This window comes from Bufo gargarizans, chromosome 9 (assembly GCF_014858855.1).
Source record: "Bufo gargarizans isolate SCDJY-AF-19 chromosome 9, ASM1485885v1, whole genome shotgun sequence".
NCBI classification, from domain to species: domain Eukaryota; kingdom Metazoa; phylum Chordata; class Amphibia; order Anura; family Bufonidae; genus Bufo; species Bufo gargarizans.
Genome location: NC_058088.1, coordinates 42,536,171 through 42,552,934, shown reverse-complemented (window position 1 = coordinate 42,552,934; position 16,764 = coordinate 42,536,171). Strand labels below are relative to the sequence as shown.

Below are 16,764 nucleotides of genomic sequence, written 5' to 3'. Positions count from 1 at the left end.
CGTAGTGTATATACCAAGTTTCGTTGAAATCGATGGTTGCAGAACATACATACATACACACATATATACGTCCTTCTTTATATATACAGTATATAGATTCTAGTCAAGCAGTAGCCACTTATCTGAGGCCTGATAAATCTCTACTGCATTAGCCGGGGCGCTTGATATTAATGCTCAATCAAGTATGCAGAACTCTTTATTACACTATGTGGGTAAGGCCTCTTTCACACTTGCGTTGTCCGGATCCGGCGTGTACTCCACTTGCCGGAATTACACGCCGGATCCGGAAAAACGCAAGTGTACTGAAAGCATTTGAAGACGGATCCGTCTTCAAAATGCTTTCAGTGTTACTATGGCACCCAGGACGCTATTAAAGTCCTGGTTGCCATAGTAGTAGTGGGGAGCGGGGGAGCGGCATACTTACAGTCCGTGCGGCTCCCGGGGCGCTCCAGAATGACGTCAGAGCGCCCCATGCGCATGGATCATGTGATCCATGCGATCACGTCATCCATGCGCCTGGGGCGCCCTGACGTCACTCTGGAGCGCCCCGGGAGCCGCACGGATGGTAAGTATGCTGCTCCCCGCTCCCCACTACAGTTTACCATGGCTGCCAGGACTTTAGCGTCCCGGCAGCCATGGTAACCATTGAGAAAAAGCTAAACGTCGCATCCGGCAATGCGCCGAAACGACGTTTAGCTTAAGGCCGGATCCGGATCAATGCCTTTCAATGGGCATTCATTCCGGATCCGGCCTTGCGGCAAGTGTTCCGGATTTTTGGCCGGAGCAAAAAGCGCAGCATGCTGCGCTATTTGCTGCGGCCAAAAAACGTTCCGTTCCGGAATGGAAGACATCCTGATGCATCCTGAAGGACGGACTGTCCATTCAGAATGCATTAGGATAATCCTGATCAGTATTCTTCCGGCATAGAGCCCCGACGACGGAACTCTATGCCGGAAGACTATAACGCAGGTGTGAAAGGGCCCTAAGAAATATACTAGCATAAAGCACACATCTAACAAGAAGAGTTAGTCCATGTATTAATTCATAAGAGAGAACATACTAAATATATTGATATATTGAATGAGGGGCATATACAGATCTCATGGGCCTCATAGAAACACTTAGAATGAACCCCCACCCGGTGAAATTTCTGACAAATTTACTTTATTTTTATTTTTTTATAATGGAGGAATCTTTTAATTAAGGCACACTTTTGCCCACATTCCCCAACTTCTATGTTGGAAAAAGTTAAACAACTGGTTTATAAATATGTCGCTCGTTCTGAACACCATATTTCTCAATGTATTTACTGCAGAAGACAGGCAAAAATACATTTATAAATCTATTCCATATTGTTCGAAATTGCCTGCTTCCCCTCAAGGGTCTGCCTACAGCCACCACTAGGGGGAGCTCAGTGCATAGAAAGTTATACAGATTCCAATTAACTCAAAAGATGCTGTAAAAATCTCTATGCAATGAGCTCCCCTTAGAGGCAGCTGCAGAAAAATGCTGTGTATTTATGGTTGGAAGCAGATTAAGGTATTCCAGGCTCCATTGTAAGTACGCCACTTTACCTAATGTTTCAGTTCTCCTGGACCTTTTTGAGCACCATGCATCACGTTACTTCTGATCTCCCTTGTGATACCGTTCATCATTGAAAAAGTTCCCGGAGAACAGAAATGCCTGGCATTTTTACTGCGGTATCCCTGATGCATTAATAACACTACTGATCGGAGGCAGGGGTGTAACTACCATAGCGGCAAACCGTGCGACTGCTATGGGGCCCTGGGCAAGAGGGGGCCCAGTCGGGATCATCTTTTTCTACTGGGGGTGAAAACCTGGTCAGGACTCTACCCTCTAAAGGAACAACTTTTAGCAAATGAGGCAGTAGAAAAAATGGCCCAAGGGTCACTGAAAGGGATTTAGGTGAAAACCCTTCTGTCCTGTGTGGGGGCCTGGTTTGATCCTTGCTATGGGGCCCTTACTTCTCTACGTACGCCACTGATAGGACGTGTTCTTACCATAATAAAGAATTTTTGATACTTGATGGAACATTAACTCTGAGCGCCTTGGATTCTTTTAAAGATTATTTGGAACCACCTTTCACTGCACATTTTGAACAGTGTCAGACATATTGTTCCAGATTTGGTACACATTTTAGACACCTTTTGCTCTGCATGTCTACGAACTCCAAAAATATGCCAAAGATTTGCATAAATCCTTATTTTAGACAAAATTAATAAATCTGCCCCAGTGTGTTCCAATTTCAAGTTACCCATTACTAAATCCTTTCGCCTTTAGGATATGTCTACAAGGGGCAGATACACTGTGGACTTACCGCCATGGATGTGCACGCAGTAAATCTGCAGGATGGGCACAGTGGCAAATCTTATCCACACGCTGCTGAAAAAAACCTGCAGCTTAAATTGACCTGCAGTGAGGATTTTAAGGCTGGGGCCACACGTCAGCCTTGGTTGCAGCACCCATTACGCCCCAACCATCCTTATGTAGCAGTGCAGCCATTGAAGTGAATGGAGTCGCAGCATATTGTCACGATCCCAGAGTTTCAAAAATTTGTTGGATTTTTTTGCAGTTTGAAACTGAAAACTTCCCAGATTATTAGACTTTTTGTGGATTATAAGATGTTTGATTAAATGAATTTCACAGTGTATTTTAAACCATTAAGCTATAATGCTTTACGTTAGGTCCATAGACACTGAGTCAGCGGGCTAATGCCCACTTGGGTTTATGGTATGCTTAAGTTAAGGAAAAATTCTGACTTCTAAGAATTTAGCCAACTTCTAAACACATTCGATTTTTACCTGGAATAGTGACCTGTTCCCAATGAAGTTAAACTGGACCTTGGATGATGATATTTCTGCTTGGTCTTGGATGGAGTTGGGTAAATGTATGAAGGCTACAGCCTTGTCAGGAGGAAACTGTTCTAATGATATCTGTGAACAAAGTTAAATTTTTTTTATTTCAGCAGTCTTACTATATATTCCTCTTAGAAGGAGAAAGGGAACCTCTGTATCGGCGCTGTCAGCAGGAGTCAGATACCAGGTGAGTATTGGTAGAGGTAGTGTCACCACCAGACATCTGAGAAGCTCTGACAGATGCCTTTCAGAACCTCCTCCTTGAGCTTCCTTTGTTTTGGTTTTCAGTTCCTCATCTCGTTAGCCTCTCTCAGCTGTCATGTAGTTGGACTGATTGCATCCCTTTAAATTCCTCCCCATAATGCATTAGTGTGCGGTTTATACAACTTCCTGGAATGTGTGTGCATGCTGATCCTATTTCCCAGTCTTCTACAAGATAAGTGTTGTACATTCATTTGTGATTTTCTGTTTGCTGGATCCCAGGTGACCCTGACTCCCTCCGTGTCTAGTGTAGGAAGCCGGTGGTCGTGTCCCCTCACTATTATAGGGTGTTCAGGTGTTATACAGTCGAGGTACGAGGATATGCGATCATCTACCATTGGGATTTTCGCATAGGCTGAGCAGTCAGGGAGAGTGCCAGGTCTGATGCAGGGGTCTCCCTTTTTGTTCCTTAGTTTTGGATCCAGTGAGTCATATATTCATTTTGTGTTGTCTTGTTTCCTGTACACCTTCCGTGACAGCTAGATAATTTTTATTTTCAGTCGACGCGTTTCAAGGGCGGAACGCCCCCTTCATCAGGACAGTAATCAGATGTCATTCGCATACAGCGATTTTTTTTAAAAACATTTTTGGCGCGTAGGCCAGTGGGTGATATATACTTTAAACATTGTGGATCTGAGTTCAGATGTGGCCACTAGTCTGGGTGACATAATACATACAATATACATAATTATATAATCCATTATATAATACATGCAACATACATAATTATATAAGGTTCATAAAGGTGAGATCACCTGATAGGAAAGGGGATGCGGTAAACGCATTGTATAAATCATGGTTATAAGTCGTGGGTGATATAGGTATGATACATACGCAATGCTCTTATATAGGATATTCATAGATATTGTGTTCGATTTGAGGGCCTGTTGGGTACACATTTTGGGTTGTTTTGGATTATCTTATCAAGATATATCTCAGTATTTTTGAGGTTCTTAGGGAGATAGATTGTTAGAGGCCCTATTTATTTTAATAGAGCTAGTATCTATAATAACCCTTCTAGTGATTGTTTCATATTTAAAAAGGTTTTTTAGGGCTATTTACAGTGGATGAGAGAATGGGTAAATAAATAAATGAATAAATATATAAGAAAATATATGGATGTAATAATACAATAAACAGATGTAGGGTTATTCTCATAAGTGATAATACAATTTGTAATAATAATAATGATAATAAAATCATAAAAATAGTAAAAAAATTATTATTAGAAAATGATACCAGTAATTGTCCTATAATATGTCATATAATATAAATACCTTGAGTACAGAAGAGGGGTTAGAAATGTATTAAAAGATAGTCTCATTAATCTCATTCAACCCATGTGGTGTAAGGGTGTCTAGTTGGTAAATCCAGTAGACCTCTCATTTTTGGAGGCTGCTGAATCTATTGAACGGGTTTTCGGGTATGTGGTCGATAGGTGTGATTTTCAGTGGGTGTTTTTTTTTTTTCAGGCATAGATGCACAATGTCTAGAAAGGCTATGTTTTGATATTGCCTTTGGATATTGTATCTATGTTGGTTCACACAACAATATAATGCCTGTGTTGTGCGACCAACATATTGGAGACCACAACCACATTCTATTAGATAGATTACGTAACACGATTGACAGGTCATGTGGTGTTTTATATTAAAAGTGGTCCTATTTTTGTTCGAGGTAAAGTTTGTGCGGTTATGTGTAATCACGTTACAGCAAAGGCAGCGTTTAGTTCCACATTTGAAGCTCACTACTTTTTGGGGGAGTTTGTATGTACTGTTGGGGCAGGCCTTATTGTGTTGTTGAGGTTTACTTGGGGCCAAGATATTCCTATTGGTTGGGGCCCTCATGTAGATCATTTGTGGTCTTGATGGTAAATGTTTGGCCAAGTACAGGTCCTGTAATAGAATGCGCCAGTGTTTTGCCAATATTGTACGTACAGTTTTATTAGATGTTCTGTACTAAGTAATAAAGTTTACACTTGTTTCTGTTTGTATTTTTTCTTTTTTGTGGCATGTAGGCAGTTCTCCTGTGTGTTTGAGGTACTCCTGATATACGCATTTTTTATGAGTTCCTTGGGGTATCCTTTATCGATAAATCATTTTTGCAGAATTTTTGCTTGTTTTTTGTTTGTTTCTTCTCTATATATTCTTTTTGTAATCCCCAATATGACCCAGAACAGAGAGCCACTCTGGCAGGCTTGAGCTGTCTATGTATTACATTTATCTGTCTATACATTTTGAATCTGAAAGGGGTAGGTTTAGTTTGGGTTGGTCTGTGATGAGGCAACACCTTGGGAGGTGATGACATCATAAGACCTAGAACGTGCAGTAATACTCTACAGGCTGTGGGCAGTGATCTCCCAACACAGAAAGGGGTTGACCCATGTGGGATATTGATGGACCTGCTCCCACCTAGAGAATGGGGCCCCTGAAGTGAAGGACAGCGCCCCATGCGCTCTGTGCTCTCCATTCATTGTTACAGGAGCTCCAAAAATAACGAAGCAAGCACATTTGGCTGTTTTCGGAACTCCCATAGCAGTGATTGGAAGCGCAATTGCAACCATCTTTCTATTTACCACTATAGGACTGTTGGAAATATCTGAACCAGCGCTTGGCTATTTTCTGAACTCCCAGAGCGAGGAACAGAGCGTGGCAAAGCATGTGTGTCTACTGTTTATTCACATCGGGTTCTGTTCTGGCAATAAGAGGAAGTCCCAAATGTGGGACCCACACCTATCTGATGACATTAATGGCTTATACCGTATTTTTTCGCAACATAAGATATCATTTTTCCCCCGAAGTGGGGCAAAATGTCCCTGCATCTTATAGGTTGAATACTAAAGAGCGCTTCCATTATGGAAGCGCTCATTAGTACCGGAGGAATGGGAAGCGGTGAAGGCTCTGTACTCACCGCTTCCTGGTCCTCGGCTGTCGGGTGTACTGTGGCTGCGCACAGCGTGAGGGCGCTCTGTGACCTCACGTTGTGCGCGTCAGGTCACAGCACAGCCGCAGCAGGAAGAAGAGACAGTGCGCTGGCGGTGAGAAGTGGCAGCGTCCGGAGCAGGAGAGTTTTGTTTTTTTTTTTGGTTTTTTTCTGTGTCATGGGAGGCTGATAGATATAAGGCATGGCTGATTGATAAATGGCATGGGTGGCTGATATAAGGCATAGGGGGCTGATCTAAGGTCATATGTATTATTAACATTAGGGGTCTGATTGGGACTGTAAGCTGAGGTCTGATTAACAGTGGGGGTCTGATTTGCTGGCCTGATCTGAGGTCTAATTAAAAATATTTTTTTATTATTGTACTCCTCTAAAACCTAGGTGCGTTTTATAGGGTGAAAAACACGGTAATAGCGATATGCCATCAATGTCTAGATGGGAATACCCCTTTACCAGGTCTGGAGAGCAAAGGTATGAATCACACCAGAGTCCATCTCATATGTAACTGCCTGTATTGTAATCTTTATCTACAGTAATCACTATAGAAGTATTTTTATTTCAGACGAACACACCTAATCCTGAAGAAACCTACAAAGTACATCTTGGCGTTAACACGAAGTGACTTAACAGTCACCTCTGAATGGGGCTGTGTCTGTAGCATCTGCAAAGATTTCTGCAAGTCCCGTTCACATAAATTATATAGTTTCAGACATTTCTTCAACAAATCTGCAGTGTGTAAATGTCTCCAAGAGCTGTATCTACGTAGGAACCTGTAAACCAACTCCCCAGATAATTACATCAAGTAAAAATCATCCATACCTCCACAATCCCTTGCATATATGAGGAGACAGTGAAGTACGTTTCTTCAAATTTCTTTGACACTAGTAGAGCCATGGAATCGGTCGTCACATTTGCTGTGTCACTAGGAAAGGTCATTTTGAATCCAACTTCCTCCATAAGGTTAAGAATCCTTAAAATTACAATATTTAGTCACAAAGTATTAGATGCCAAATGATTATATATCTACTCAATATTAACATCTGGCCAGTATCGGCATACCATGCTTTTTAGTTTACCCATCCATTCATTGCACATGATGACAACCAAATAGTTTTTTTTGCCTTTTACCTCCTCAACAACCATTATTTTTGAAAAATAAAAAAAAACTAAGAAAAATATTGAATTCATATTTTGTATAAATGTAGAAGGAACCTGCAAAGTAAATAAACTTGTTTCACAAATGTCTTTTGTTTTCCTTTAGTTTTTTTATTAACTATTTTGATACATTTTTATTCATTAATTTCCCAGAATGCATTTAGCACATTACAATACAATAGTTGGCGACATTTAAAGAGGACCCGTCACCTCTCCTGACATGTCTGCTGTAGTAACTACTTACATTCCAAATGTCAATGACAATTCTGGAGCATATGTTCTTATGTTGTTATTTCTACTAGTTTTGAATGAATTGTCAGCAGCTTGCAGTAAAGGTACAGATGGGTGTTACCAGTCGGGGGGTGTCGCTGCACAGTCTGACACCAGCAGCACTGATTGGACACACCAGCTGCTGGTAACACCCAGCAGTACCTTTACTGCAGACTGCTGGCAATTTATTTGTAAACTTTTAGCAGGAATAATATGGGAATGGAACAACACAGAGTCATAAGAATAAATGCTGCAGAATTGTTATTACATTGGGGGATGCAAGTAGTTATTAAATCAGACTTTCCAGGAGAAGGGACAGGTCATCTTATAGTCTATAAACACATGTGCTATCCAGAAGGGGGCGCTATATCAGGGAGCTCACTGGGGAGATTTATTATTATTAGCAGCGGATATACACTCTGACGTGTGAGGGTCCGACTGTTGGGGCGCCTGTGGATCACAAGAATGGCAGCCCATGCTCACCATTTGAATGGTGCTGCAGACATGCATGTCCCACACTCCATTCAATTCTAGAGGATTGCCAAGCACAAGGGCTCAGTTATCTCCGGCAGCCCTATAGACCTGAATAATGTGCGAGGACACATACACCACCACCACGCCATTCAAACTGGGGAGCACAAGCCCTCCTTCCGGTGATCAGTGGGGGCCCCAATGGTTAGACCCCCACCGTTCAGACACTTATCCCTTATCCTGTGGATAGGGGATACGTTGTCCTAATGGGACTACCACTTTAATGGAATTGAACAAATTTCCTTGAGAGTTGTACTTTGTTGCAAACTGGAACACAATAGAAAGTACAGAGGTCTATATGTCATTTTATTAACAGTGACATATGAAGTATGATGCGAGAATGTATTAGGAGGCCCAGACCCACTTAACAAATGAAAAGCTAATAAATGTGCTCAATAATTTACACTAGTTTCTGGCACAAATTCTACAAAATATATCAATCTATAAGTGTCCATGACACCCCTTACCTGTTAAAAAATGGTAATTGCCATTAAAAACCCAAAAAGTAACTTTTTTTTTGCTAATAATGCTTGCACAAAAAAAATGCAAGTTTTTGATAACACTTTTCTGCCACAAAGGCAATGATAAATTCATTCCTAGTAATAGGTGGATAAAAGTGGCATTTTTTACATTTAAATGTGAATTTTTTTTATTTTCCACCACCCACAGCACCTCGGGGGCTCGGATTAATGGAAGGAGATGGGGTATCCTCAACCTAAGGCTACTTTCACACTGGCGTTTTGGCTTTCCGTTTGTGAGATCCGTCCAAAACGGATCAGTTTTGCCCTAATGCATTCTGAATGTAAAAAGGATCCTCTCAGAATGCATCAGTTTGCCTCCGTTCTGTCTCCATTCTGCTCTGGAGGCGGACACCAAAACGCTGCCTGCAGCGTTTTGCTGTCCGCCTGACGAAGCGGAGCCAAACGGATCCGTCCTGCCACACAATGTAAGTCAATAGGGACGGATCAGTTTTCTCAGACACAATCTGGCACAATAGAAAACGTCATAGCTATAGAAAACATAATACAACCGGATCCGTTCATGACGGATGCATTTTGTTGTATTATTGTAAAGGATCCGTCCTGACACACAATGTAAGTCAATGAGCACGGATCCGTTTTCTCGGACACAATCTGGCACAATAGAAAACGTCATAGCTATAGAAGACATAATACATTCAGATCCGTTCATGACGGATGCATGCGGTTTTATTATTGTAAAGGATCCGTTTTTGCAGATCCATGACAGATCTGCAAAAAACGATAGTGTGAAAGTAGCCTAAGACATTTATCATAACTTATACCGTGCACAGAGGTATCTCCAAAGTAAAGAACTATTTAGGAAAAGTTAAGTAAATGACATTAATGCTTATGAAAATGTTTAGAAATCTGGGTCTCACTCCCTTTTCAAAAATTCAGGTCCCCTCCTATCCCTTGGTTGAATTTGATGGACTTATGTCTTTTTTCAACCGTATTAACTATGTAATCTCGCTAGTTCCACCTTTTGGAAGTGGCTCCCTGTGAGTCAAAGTCCGATTTTTAACAAGCCTTGGTACAAGGAAAAATAGCCAAATCTCCATCCTTAGACAGCTGTTTCCGAGTGCTTGCCCCTCATCAGTACGGAGCAGGATTCTGGTTGGCGCGATGTCTGAATGTACCTTTGACAGGGTACTGTCTCACCTGAAAGAGACCAGTCCTGTATAGAAACTTATTGGCAATGCTCCAGACACTGGCGTAGATTTGGTCAAGACATCAGGGGAAGAGCCACATCCAGAGTCAGACGGTCACATAAACACAATGGTAAGTAGTGGTGGAACAATCTTCTTTCCAGGGGTTGTCTGAAAGCTAGGATTTAGTCAAAGCCCCAGAGAACTCCTTTCAGTTGCCAGAGGTGTTCTACTGGTAGCCTGCATTCAGTTATTGGCTATGAGCTCTAATTGCATTTCCGTAATATATTTTTTAATGTTGGTCCAAAGCGGATCTTCACTTTAACTAAACCTATTAGTCATCAAATGATTAAGAAGGTGGCAGAAACGGAATACTCACTTGTTAGTAAATAGGCGCAGAGACGTGTCAGCTCTTAATAAAACTAAGTTTATTACATCCATGTTAACCTTGGCAGTTTTAAGATCGATTTCTCCCAATGCAATTATTTCTGAAACTTTGTTCAGAATGATTCTTATATCATTTCCCAGTAAGGAATCCGCCTTCTTTGTCATATTTAAAATTTGCATTGCCAAATTATTTGCATTTTCTACAGAGAAAAAATAAAATAAAAAAATTAAAATCGAGAACTGTCTGTGATCTGTTACATCTCGCTTGCTGAATACATCTAAAGCTCCCTTTACACCGGACGACAGAGCAGCAGATTGTTGGGAAGGAAGCAGAACGGGAGACAGGAGCAATAAAGGTAAAAGATATACAATACACAATTACAGCGACCGCCATAAATTATTATTTATTATTAAAGCACCATTCATTCCATGGCGCTCTACACATGAAAAGGGGTATGCATACTGTACATAATACAGACAACTGCAAAAAGAATGAACAAGACGAGGTACAAACCGGTACAGAAGTCGAGAGAGCCCTGCCCACTAGGGCTTACCATCTATGAGGTATGGAGGAGGGACAGCCATTGATCATGATAGACAGGTCTTTTTTTTTTTTTTGGGGGGGGGGGGTTGAACAAGATGGGGGAAAAATGATAAATTCTCTTTTATCCCAGCCATTGATCATGATAGACAGGTCTTTTTTTTTGGGGGGGGGGGGGGGGGGGGGTTGAACAAGATGGGGGAAAAATGATAAATTCTCTTTTATCCATGTTAAGTTTTTGAAAGCGAGAGGAGAAGAATGAACTGCATAAAAGTGATACTGAAAGCCATGGGACTCTATGAGCTGTCCCAGGCTGAAGGTGTAGATAGAGAAGAGCAGGGTCCTAGGACAGAGCCTTGTGGGACACAAACAGAGAGGTGATGAGACGAGGAGGTGAGTGTGGGAGCCGCTAAATGTCCGGTCTGTGAGGTATGATGTGATCCAGGAGAGGGCCAGGTCAGTGATGCCAAGAGGTGAAAGAGTTTGTTACAGAAGGCAGTGGTCAACAGTGTCAAAGGCAGAGGACAGGTCAAGGAGAAGGAGGACAGAGTAATGTTTTTCAGTTTTGGCCTTTAGCAGGTCATTGGTGACATAAATGATTATTTTATAGGATGTTGATGCAAACTAGAAAACCTCTTTTAAGAGGGCGCTTCAGGCAAAGTCATTGACATTACCAATTTTGTTGTTAAATGCCAAGCACAGATCTCCTACCACCAATCTCTATGTCCTGTCCAAATAAAATACTTTCCGTCTTCCCTAGCAGCATATCGTCCCCAAACCCACCTACTGCACGATTACATAAGCCCTTCTGTCTCCTGGTCCAGCAGCAATTCAGACTGATAGTTTTTCATTCTGGTTCACTGTATGTGTATTCTTTTACTATTAGCAATCAGAGAGCACAGGCTTCGCTATGGCACGCTACCTGCCAGCCACAGTCTGCAGAGCACGATATGGGACAATACGGCCCAGTCCGCGTGCATTTATTTCATGATGCTCAGACTGAATAAAGAGCAGGATCCAGGAGCAGAGGCGTGAACGGAACCAATGATAATAGCGTCCTGGCTATGGGAAATAGGGGCTTTACATCCTGGGCACCACAACTGTGGCACATCATTGTCCTGCAAGCATGATCAGAGTAGATGAGGATTGGTTATCTAAGGGCAAGACTAGATCAGAGCAGAAGAACTTTATTATTGCCGTTTAATAGCTTGTCCACTCATCTCTACTAAATGGTAAATGTCATTGGAACAGCCATTGCAATGTAGAGTATCATCCAACCAGACAAACAAAGCAAATATTTGCCCTGCAAGTTTATCTCAAATCTAATATTATTTTGCTTATGAGATTACTTGAGACTTTGACTTTTGTGCACAACTTCTATGTTCTGCACCAAAAACCACCAAACCCTAAATATAGTCTACCCTAGTAATACATAGTTATAGACACACTTACCTGGTGTCACAATGACATTTTCAAGATCCTCAAATGAATTAGGAACGCATTTGCTATAGTTCGGATCTCCCCATTCTGTTTCTAAAGTGGTAGCATTGATATAGCTGGAACATACAAACACCATTGGATTAATAAAAGGGAACATTGATTACATTCTTATGACAGATAATATACACAGTCGAGTCACATTATTATGACCATTTCCTACTTTCGACGTTGGCAGCACGTAGCTCATGAAGGAAGTCAGGTGTGGTGATCTGGCCTGGTGGGTATATAAGGTGTGTGATAGGCTGTCTGCACACATATCCCTCATTTCTATCATGGGGTAAAAGGGGCAATTTACCGCAGAAATTGATGATTATTGGCTTCCAGGCCAAGGGTGGTGGTATTTCTGAAACTGTGCAGTTTTTGAACTGTTTGTGTGCTCCTGTGATGAAAGTGTATTGTAAGTGGACAAATTTCATCACTGCGAATAAGCGACTTGGAAACGGCGGAGCACGACATGCCATTAATGTGAGAGGTGAACGTCGTCTACGAAAGTGCCCAAGGATGAACCAACACACTACAGTGGTGCAGCTCACCACCAAAATGAACCAGGGGGCTACCAGATGTGTGTCTAAAGCAACAGTTCAGTGAACCCTACTGCGTTCGGGGCTCCAAAGGATGGTCACTGCACATCTGCTAACGAAGTTGCATAGTCAGGAAAGACCTCCGTTGGTTGGCAAAGGGTTGCCATCTTCAATGAGTCACATTTTCTGCTTCATCAAACAGATTGATGTTGGCATGTCAGGAGGGAAACATCAGAGAACAAATACCCTGCAGCCATTGATGGAAGCACAAGCTGGTGGTGGCAGTATTATGGTCTGGGGAATGTTTTGTGGCATTCTCTGGGCCACTCATCCATGTGGAAGGCATTCTCAACCAATTTGGGCATGAATCCAAACTTGCAGATGAAGTACACCCATACATGCTGATTGTCTTCACTGGGACAGATGGGATCTTCCAGCAAGACAATGCGACCTGATCACACAACAGCAAGACAATTCAACATGACATTGCTTGGAAGAGCATGACCAATACTTTCAAGTACTATCTGGCCCCCTAATTCCCCAGACTTGAACCCAATTGATCATCTGTGGAACCACCTGATTATCTACTTTGCTCTATGGATCCTTTACCACGCACCCTCCAGCAGCTGTGGGGTGCACTTCGATCAGTATGGCTGATGACCTACCAGGACCTTATTGATTCACTCCCAGCCCGTCTAGCTGCTTTCCGTGCTGCACGTGGCGATTACTCTGGATATTAGCTGGTGGTCATAATAATGTGACTCATTATCATTGTTTCCACATCTGCAGTGTGAGCTGATGGTATACTTTGTGTAAATCCTTGCTGACGCACACTTTGCCATGATTCTTGCATAATGAAATGAATCTTACCATTCTCTGCTTGTCATGTAATTTGGGTTTGTATGACACTGTAGGGTGGCTGTTTCTGCTGGGTTTGTATCAGGCCATTGGTATAGAAAGTCATCATAGCTTGTGGACTCATTCTTACAGAGTTCTGTAGAGTAAAATAAATGGAAGTACTAATATCAAAGCGCTAAGATAAAGAGCTCAGAGAAGTTACTGAAAATGGACTTGATTCCTGGATAGCTCAGTGGATTTTGCTTAAGTCGCATGTCACAGTATTGTAGTTACTGTAAAGAGACTAACGACTAGTGGTGGTGACCACCATGGTCTGTTCTGTGGCCTATTCATGTTTGTAAGTAACCGTAGCTGTTTGCTGATGATACAGGAGTCTACTATAGTTTAGGTTTACTGGTTAAAGGGGTTGTGGCACCAGTCGACACTGGATCTACACAGCTCCATCCATTGTGTAATGGATGGCACCAGTAACTGCCACGTTGCTCCCGTTATACGTGAACAGCTGATCAGTGGGGGTACAGAGAGATGGGGCCCCACCAATCTGATATTGATGACCTATCCCGATATTAGAAGTTTATTGCAGAAGCTGCATTTTAACACTTATAATACCCATAACTATGCTATAGTGAGAATGAATACTACAGTATCTTGTTGTCTGGGGGGCAAGGAGTAAATGAGTATAGTGAGACTACAGTAACGTCATATCTATAAACCTACACTAATTGTAGCATATGCAAGAACTGCCTGATTCTCAGTCACATGTCAATAGTCTTTATTCTGAACGTGTGCTGAAATAACTAGAAAGAACTGAATGTGTGAAACGTGTGAATGTGGGAGCAGCTCATGTAGGATCGTCGCATCTGTCTCATTCCTGTTTACCATCTTCCGGGTCTGCTGTGTTGTACTTGCTTATTTTTCATTATGTTTCATGTTGAGAGATTCTTGGCCTGATGACAATAAGCCTATGGTGGATAATACAGATAAGGGCTCCTTTCCAGTGGTATGTGGGCATTTTCTTTCCAATGGGGGGTGATCACGGTGGATATCACAGATGTCATGAACAACACTCCACTCCACTGATTTTTCCACTAAATTAATGGTATCTAAAGAAAAGCCAAATCTAATTCTGTCAAATCGGCTCTAAAATATGATCTGAATTGAAAGTGCTCCAATTATCCTGACAAGTCATGGATGACACCTTTAAAGCTCTTTAAGGGGCATCTGTCAGCAGATTTGTACCTATGACACTGGCTGACCTGTTATATGTGCGCTTGGCAGCTGAAGGCATCTGTGTTGGTCCCATGTTCATATGTGCCCGCATTGCTGAGAAAACGGATGTCTTAGTATATGCAAATGAGCCTCTAGGAGCAACGGGGGCGTTATCATTACACCTAGAGGCTCTGCTCTCTCTGCAACTGCCACATCCTCTGCACATTAACAGGCCAGGCAGTGAAAACATCATCATGCCTGTCCCTGTCAATCAAAGTGCAGAGGATGCGGCAGTTGCAGAAAAAGGGGAGCCTCTTGGAAGACCGAGTGAAACGTTTTCAAGAAATTTACAGTACGTCCTGTTGCCTTGATTTATTCTTTACAGATATATACCATGACCTGGATAAATGAGAACCTTCACAGACTCTAGGTGTAATGACCTCTCCCCCATTGCTCCTAGAGGCTCATTTGCATATATTAAATCTTCATTTAATATACTTTAACATCATAACATCATTAGTGATATCAAAGTGACAGACATATATATGGCTACGGGTAAATGGATGGTAGCCGGTGGTAACAAACAGCCTGTTTAATAACACACTGCAATATCAGATTTTTTTATTTAAAAAAAGTCTAAAAATGATCCCTTTTTGGTGGAAGATGTCTACTTCTTTGTCTTCCGAACTGTAACATAGCAGGCGCCCGCTCATGTGGGACGAATCCACAAAAAAATTCTGATTTATTGTAGACTGAAAATATTGGGAAATTTGTAATAAATTTGATTAGTTTAGACTCTATATGCTCAACTCCATTATAAACCAAGCATAAAAATGATATTTTTTCTTTTTTTTTTTCTTCCCACTGCAGTAAATGCAACAGCAAATGAAAAAGCTGGTATGATGAATTCCACATTTATTACATTTTCCCAATAAAATCAGGAACAGATTAGAAATACAATAGTGGTGAACAAAGCCCGATGCCAAGTACAGAATTGTGGAGTGCCAGTCCTACGGATTTTCTAGGCTGGATTTATTTCAATGAGTTATTTTTTTAACCTTCAGATTTACAACATGTACAAAACAGATATAATTTAATTTACAGCATTGTTAAATGAATTCTTAGAGAATATAATATCCGACTTATGTTCATAAACCTGTAAAATATTATACAGTTATCTATAAACTCGGCACATTCAGCTGCTCCCTGCAGTGAGTGGTTGACTTGTAATAAAACGAGAAGAACAGTAATTATCTCATAAGATCATTGAATGAAATAAAGGCAGTTACCTAAAAGATCCGTAGTCACATTCTGTGCAGTAATACTTGTGTTCGGTAGTGGATCTGTAAAACCCTCCATCAGAAAACGTTTCAATTCATCTGCTAGTAATTCCGGGTCTCTTGAAGAATTTGCACGAACAATGGATTTGGCTATATACGTTGGAGGGCTGAAATAGATATTGCATACAGTATGTATAAAAAAATAATAATATATATATATTATCTAAAAAGAAATGATAGAAGGGTCACACACAATTATAATACTAACTTGGAGTCATCAGAGTCCTCATTGATCTCCTTTTTCTGGCAGCATAAAAAATCATTAAAAAGGGAAAGTCATTATATAGAGGAATTTTCTTTAAAAAGAACAATTTTACAGAAAGAAGGGAAAAAAATTCAAAAGCATTTTTTTTAAAAGTTAATAGAAACACACGCCACAAAAAGTCACCAAAACTATACTAATGAAGGAGGGAAATAGATAACTTGCATCCACCAGGATTGGAGAACCACTCTAAGCCATATGTAGGAGGCAGAGCTATGGGTACACTGTACGCCGCCATATGTTGCTCCATAGAGCACTAGATTATGGGGTAATTATTTCAAAGAAGCAATGCAGTTATTGGAAAATAGTTCTGCAATACAGCATCCAATGGAATATGCTACAATTTTGATTCATAAAGTAACCAATCGTAAAAACTTCAGCATGCCTGTGTATGAAAGTGGAGGCAAAAAGATGTACAGTAGTGCCCTATAGAATACGCATGCCATA

General features: G+C 41.2%; 1 protein-coding gene across 1 annotated transcript in view; it reads right to left on the bottom strand.

Annotated features, from left to right (window-relative positions):
- LOC122919672 (adhesion G-protein coupled receptor G4-like) overlaps positions 1-16,318 on the bottom strand; it is a 68,911-nt gene extending 52,593 nt beyond the window's left edge. Inside the window, exons 1-7 of the mRNA XM_044268834.1 lie at positions 16,264-16,318; positions 16,005-16,162; positions 13,519-13,642; positions 12,080-12,183; positions 10,079-10,286; positions 6,897-7,047; positions 2,823-2,954 (exon numbers count right to left, since the gene is read on the bottom strand). Of these exons, the coding sequence (XP_044124769.1) occupies positions 2,823-2,954; positions 6,897-7,047; positions 10,079-10,286; positions 12,080-12,183; positions 13,519-13,642; positions 16,005-16,074 (789 nt within the window). The 5' untranslated portion in view covers positions 16,075-16,162; positions 16,264-16,318. The remainder of the gene's footprint in view (positions 1-2,822; positions 2,955-6,896; positions 7,048-10,078; positions 10,287-12,079; positions 12,184-13,518; positions 13,643-16,004; positions 16,163-16,263) is intronic.
- Positions 16,319-16,764: the final 446 nt, after the last annotated feature.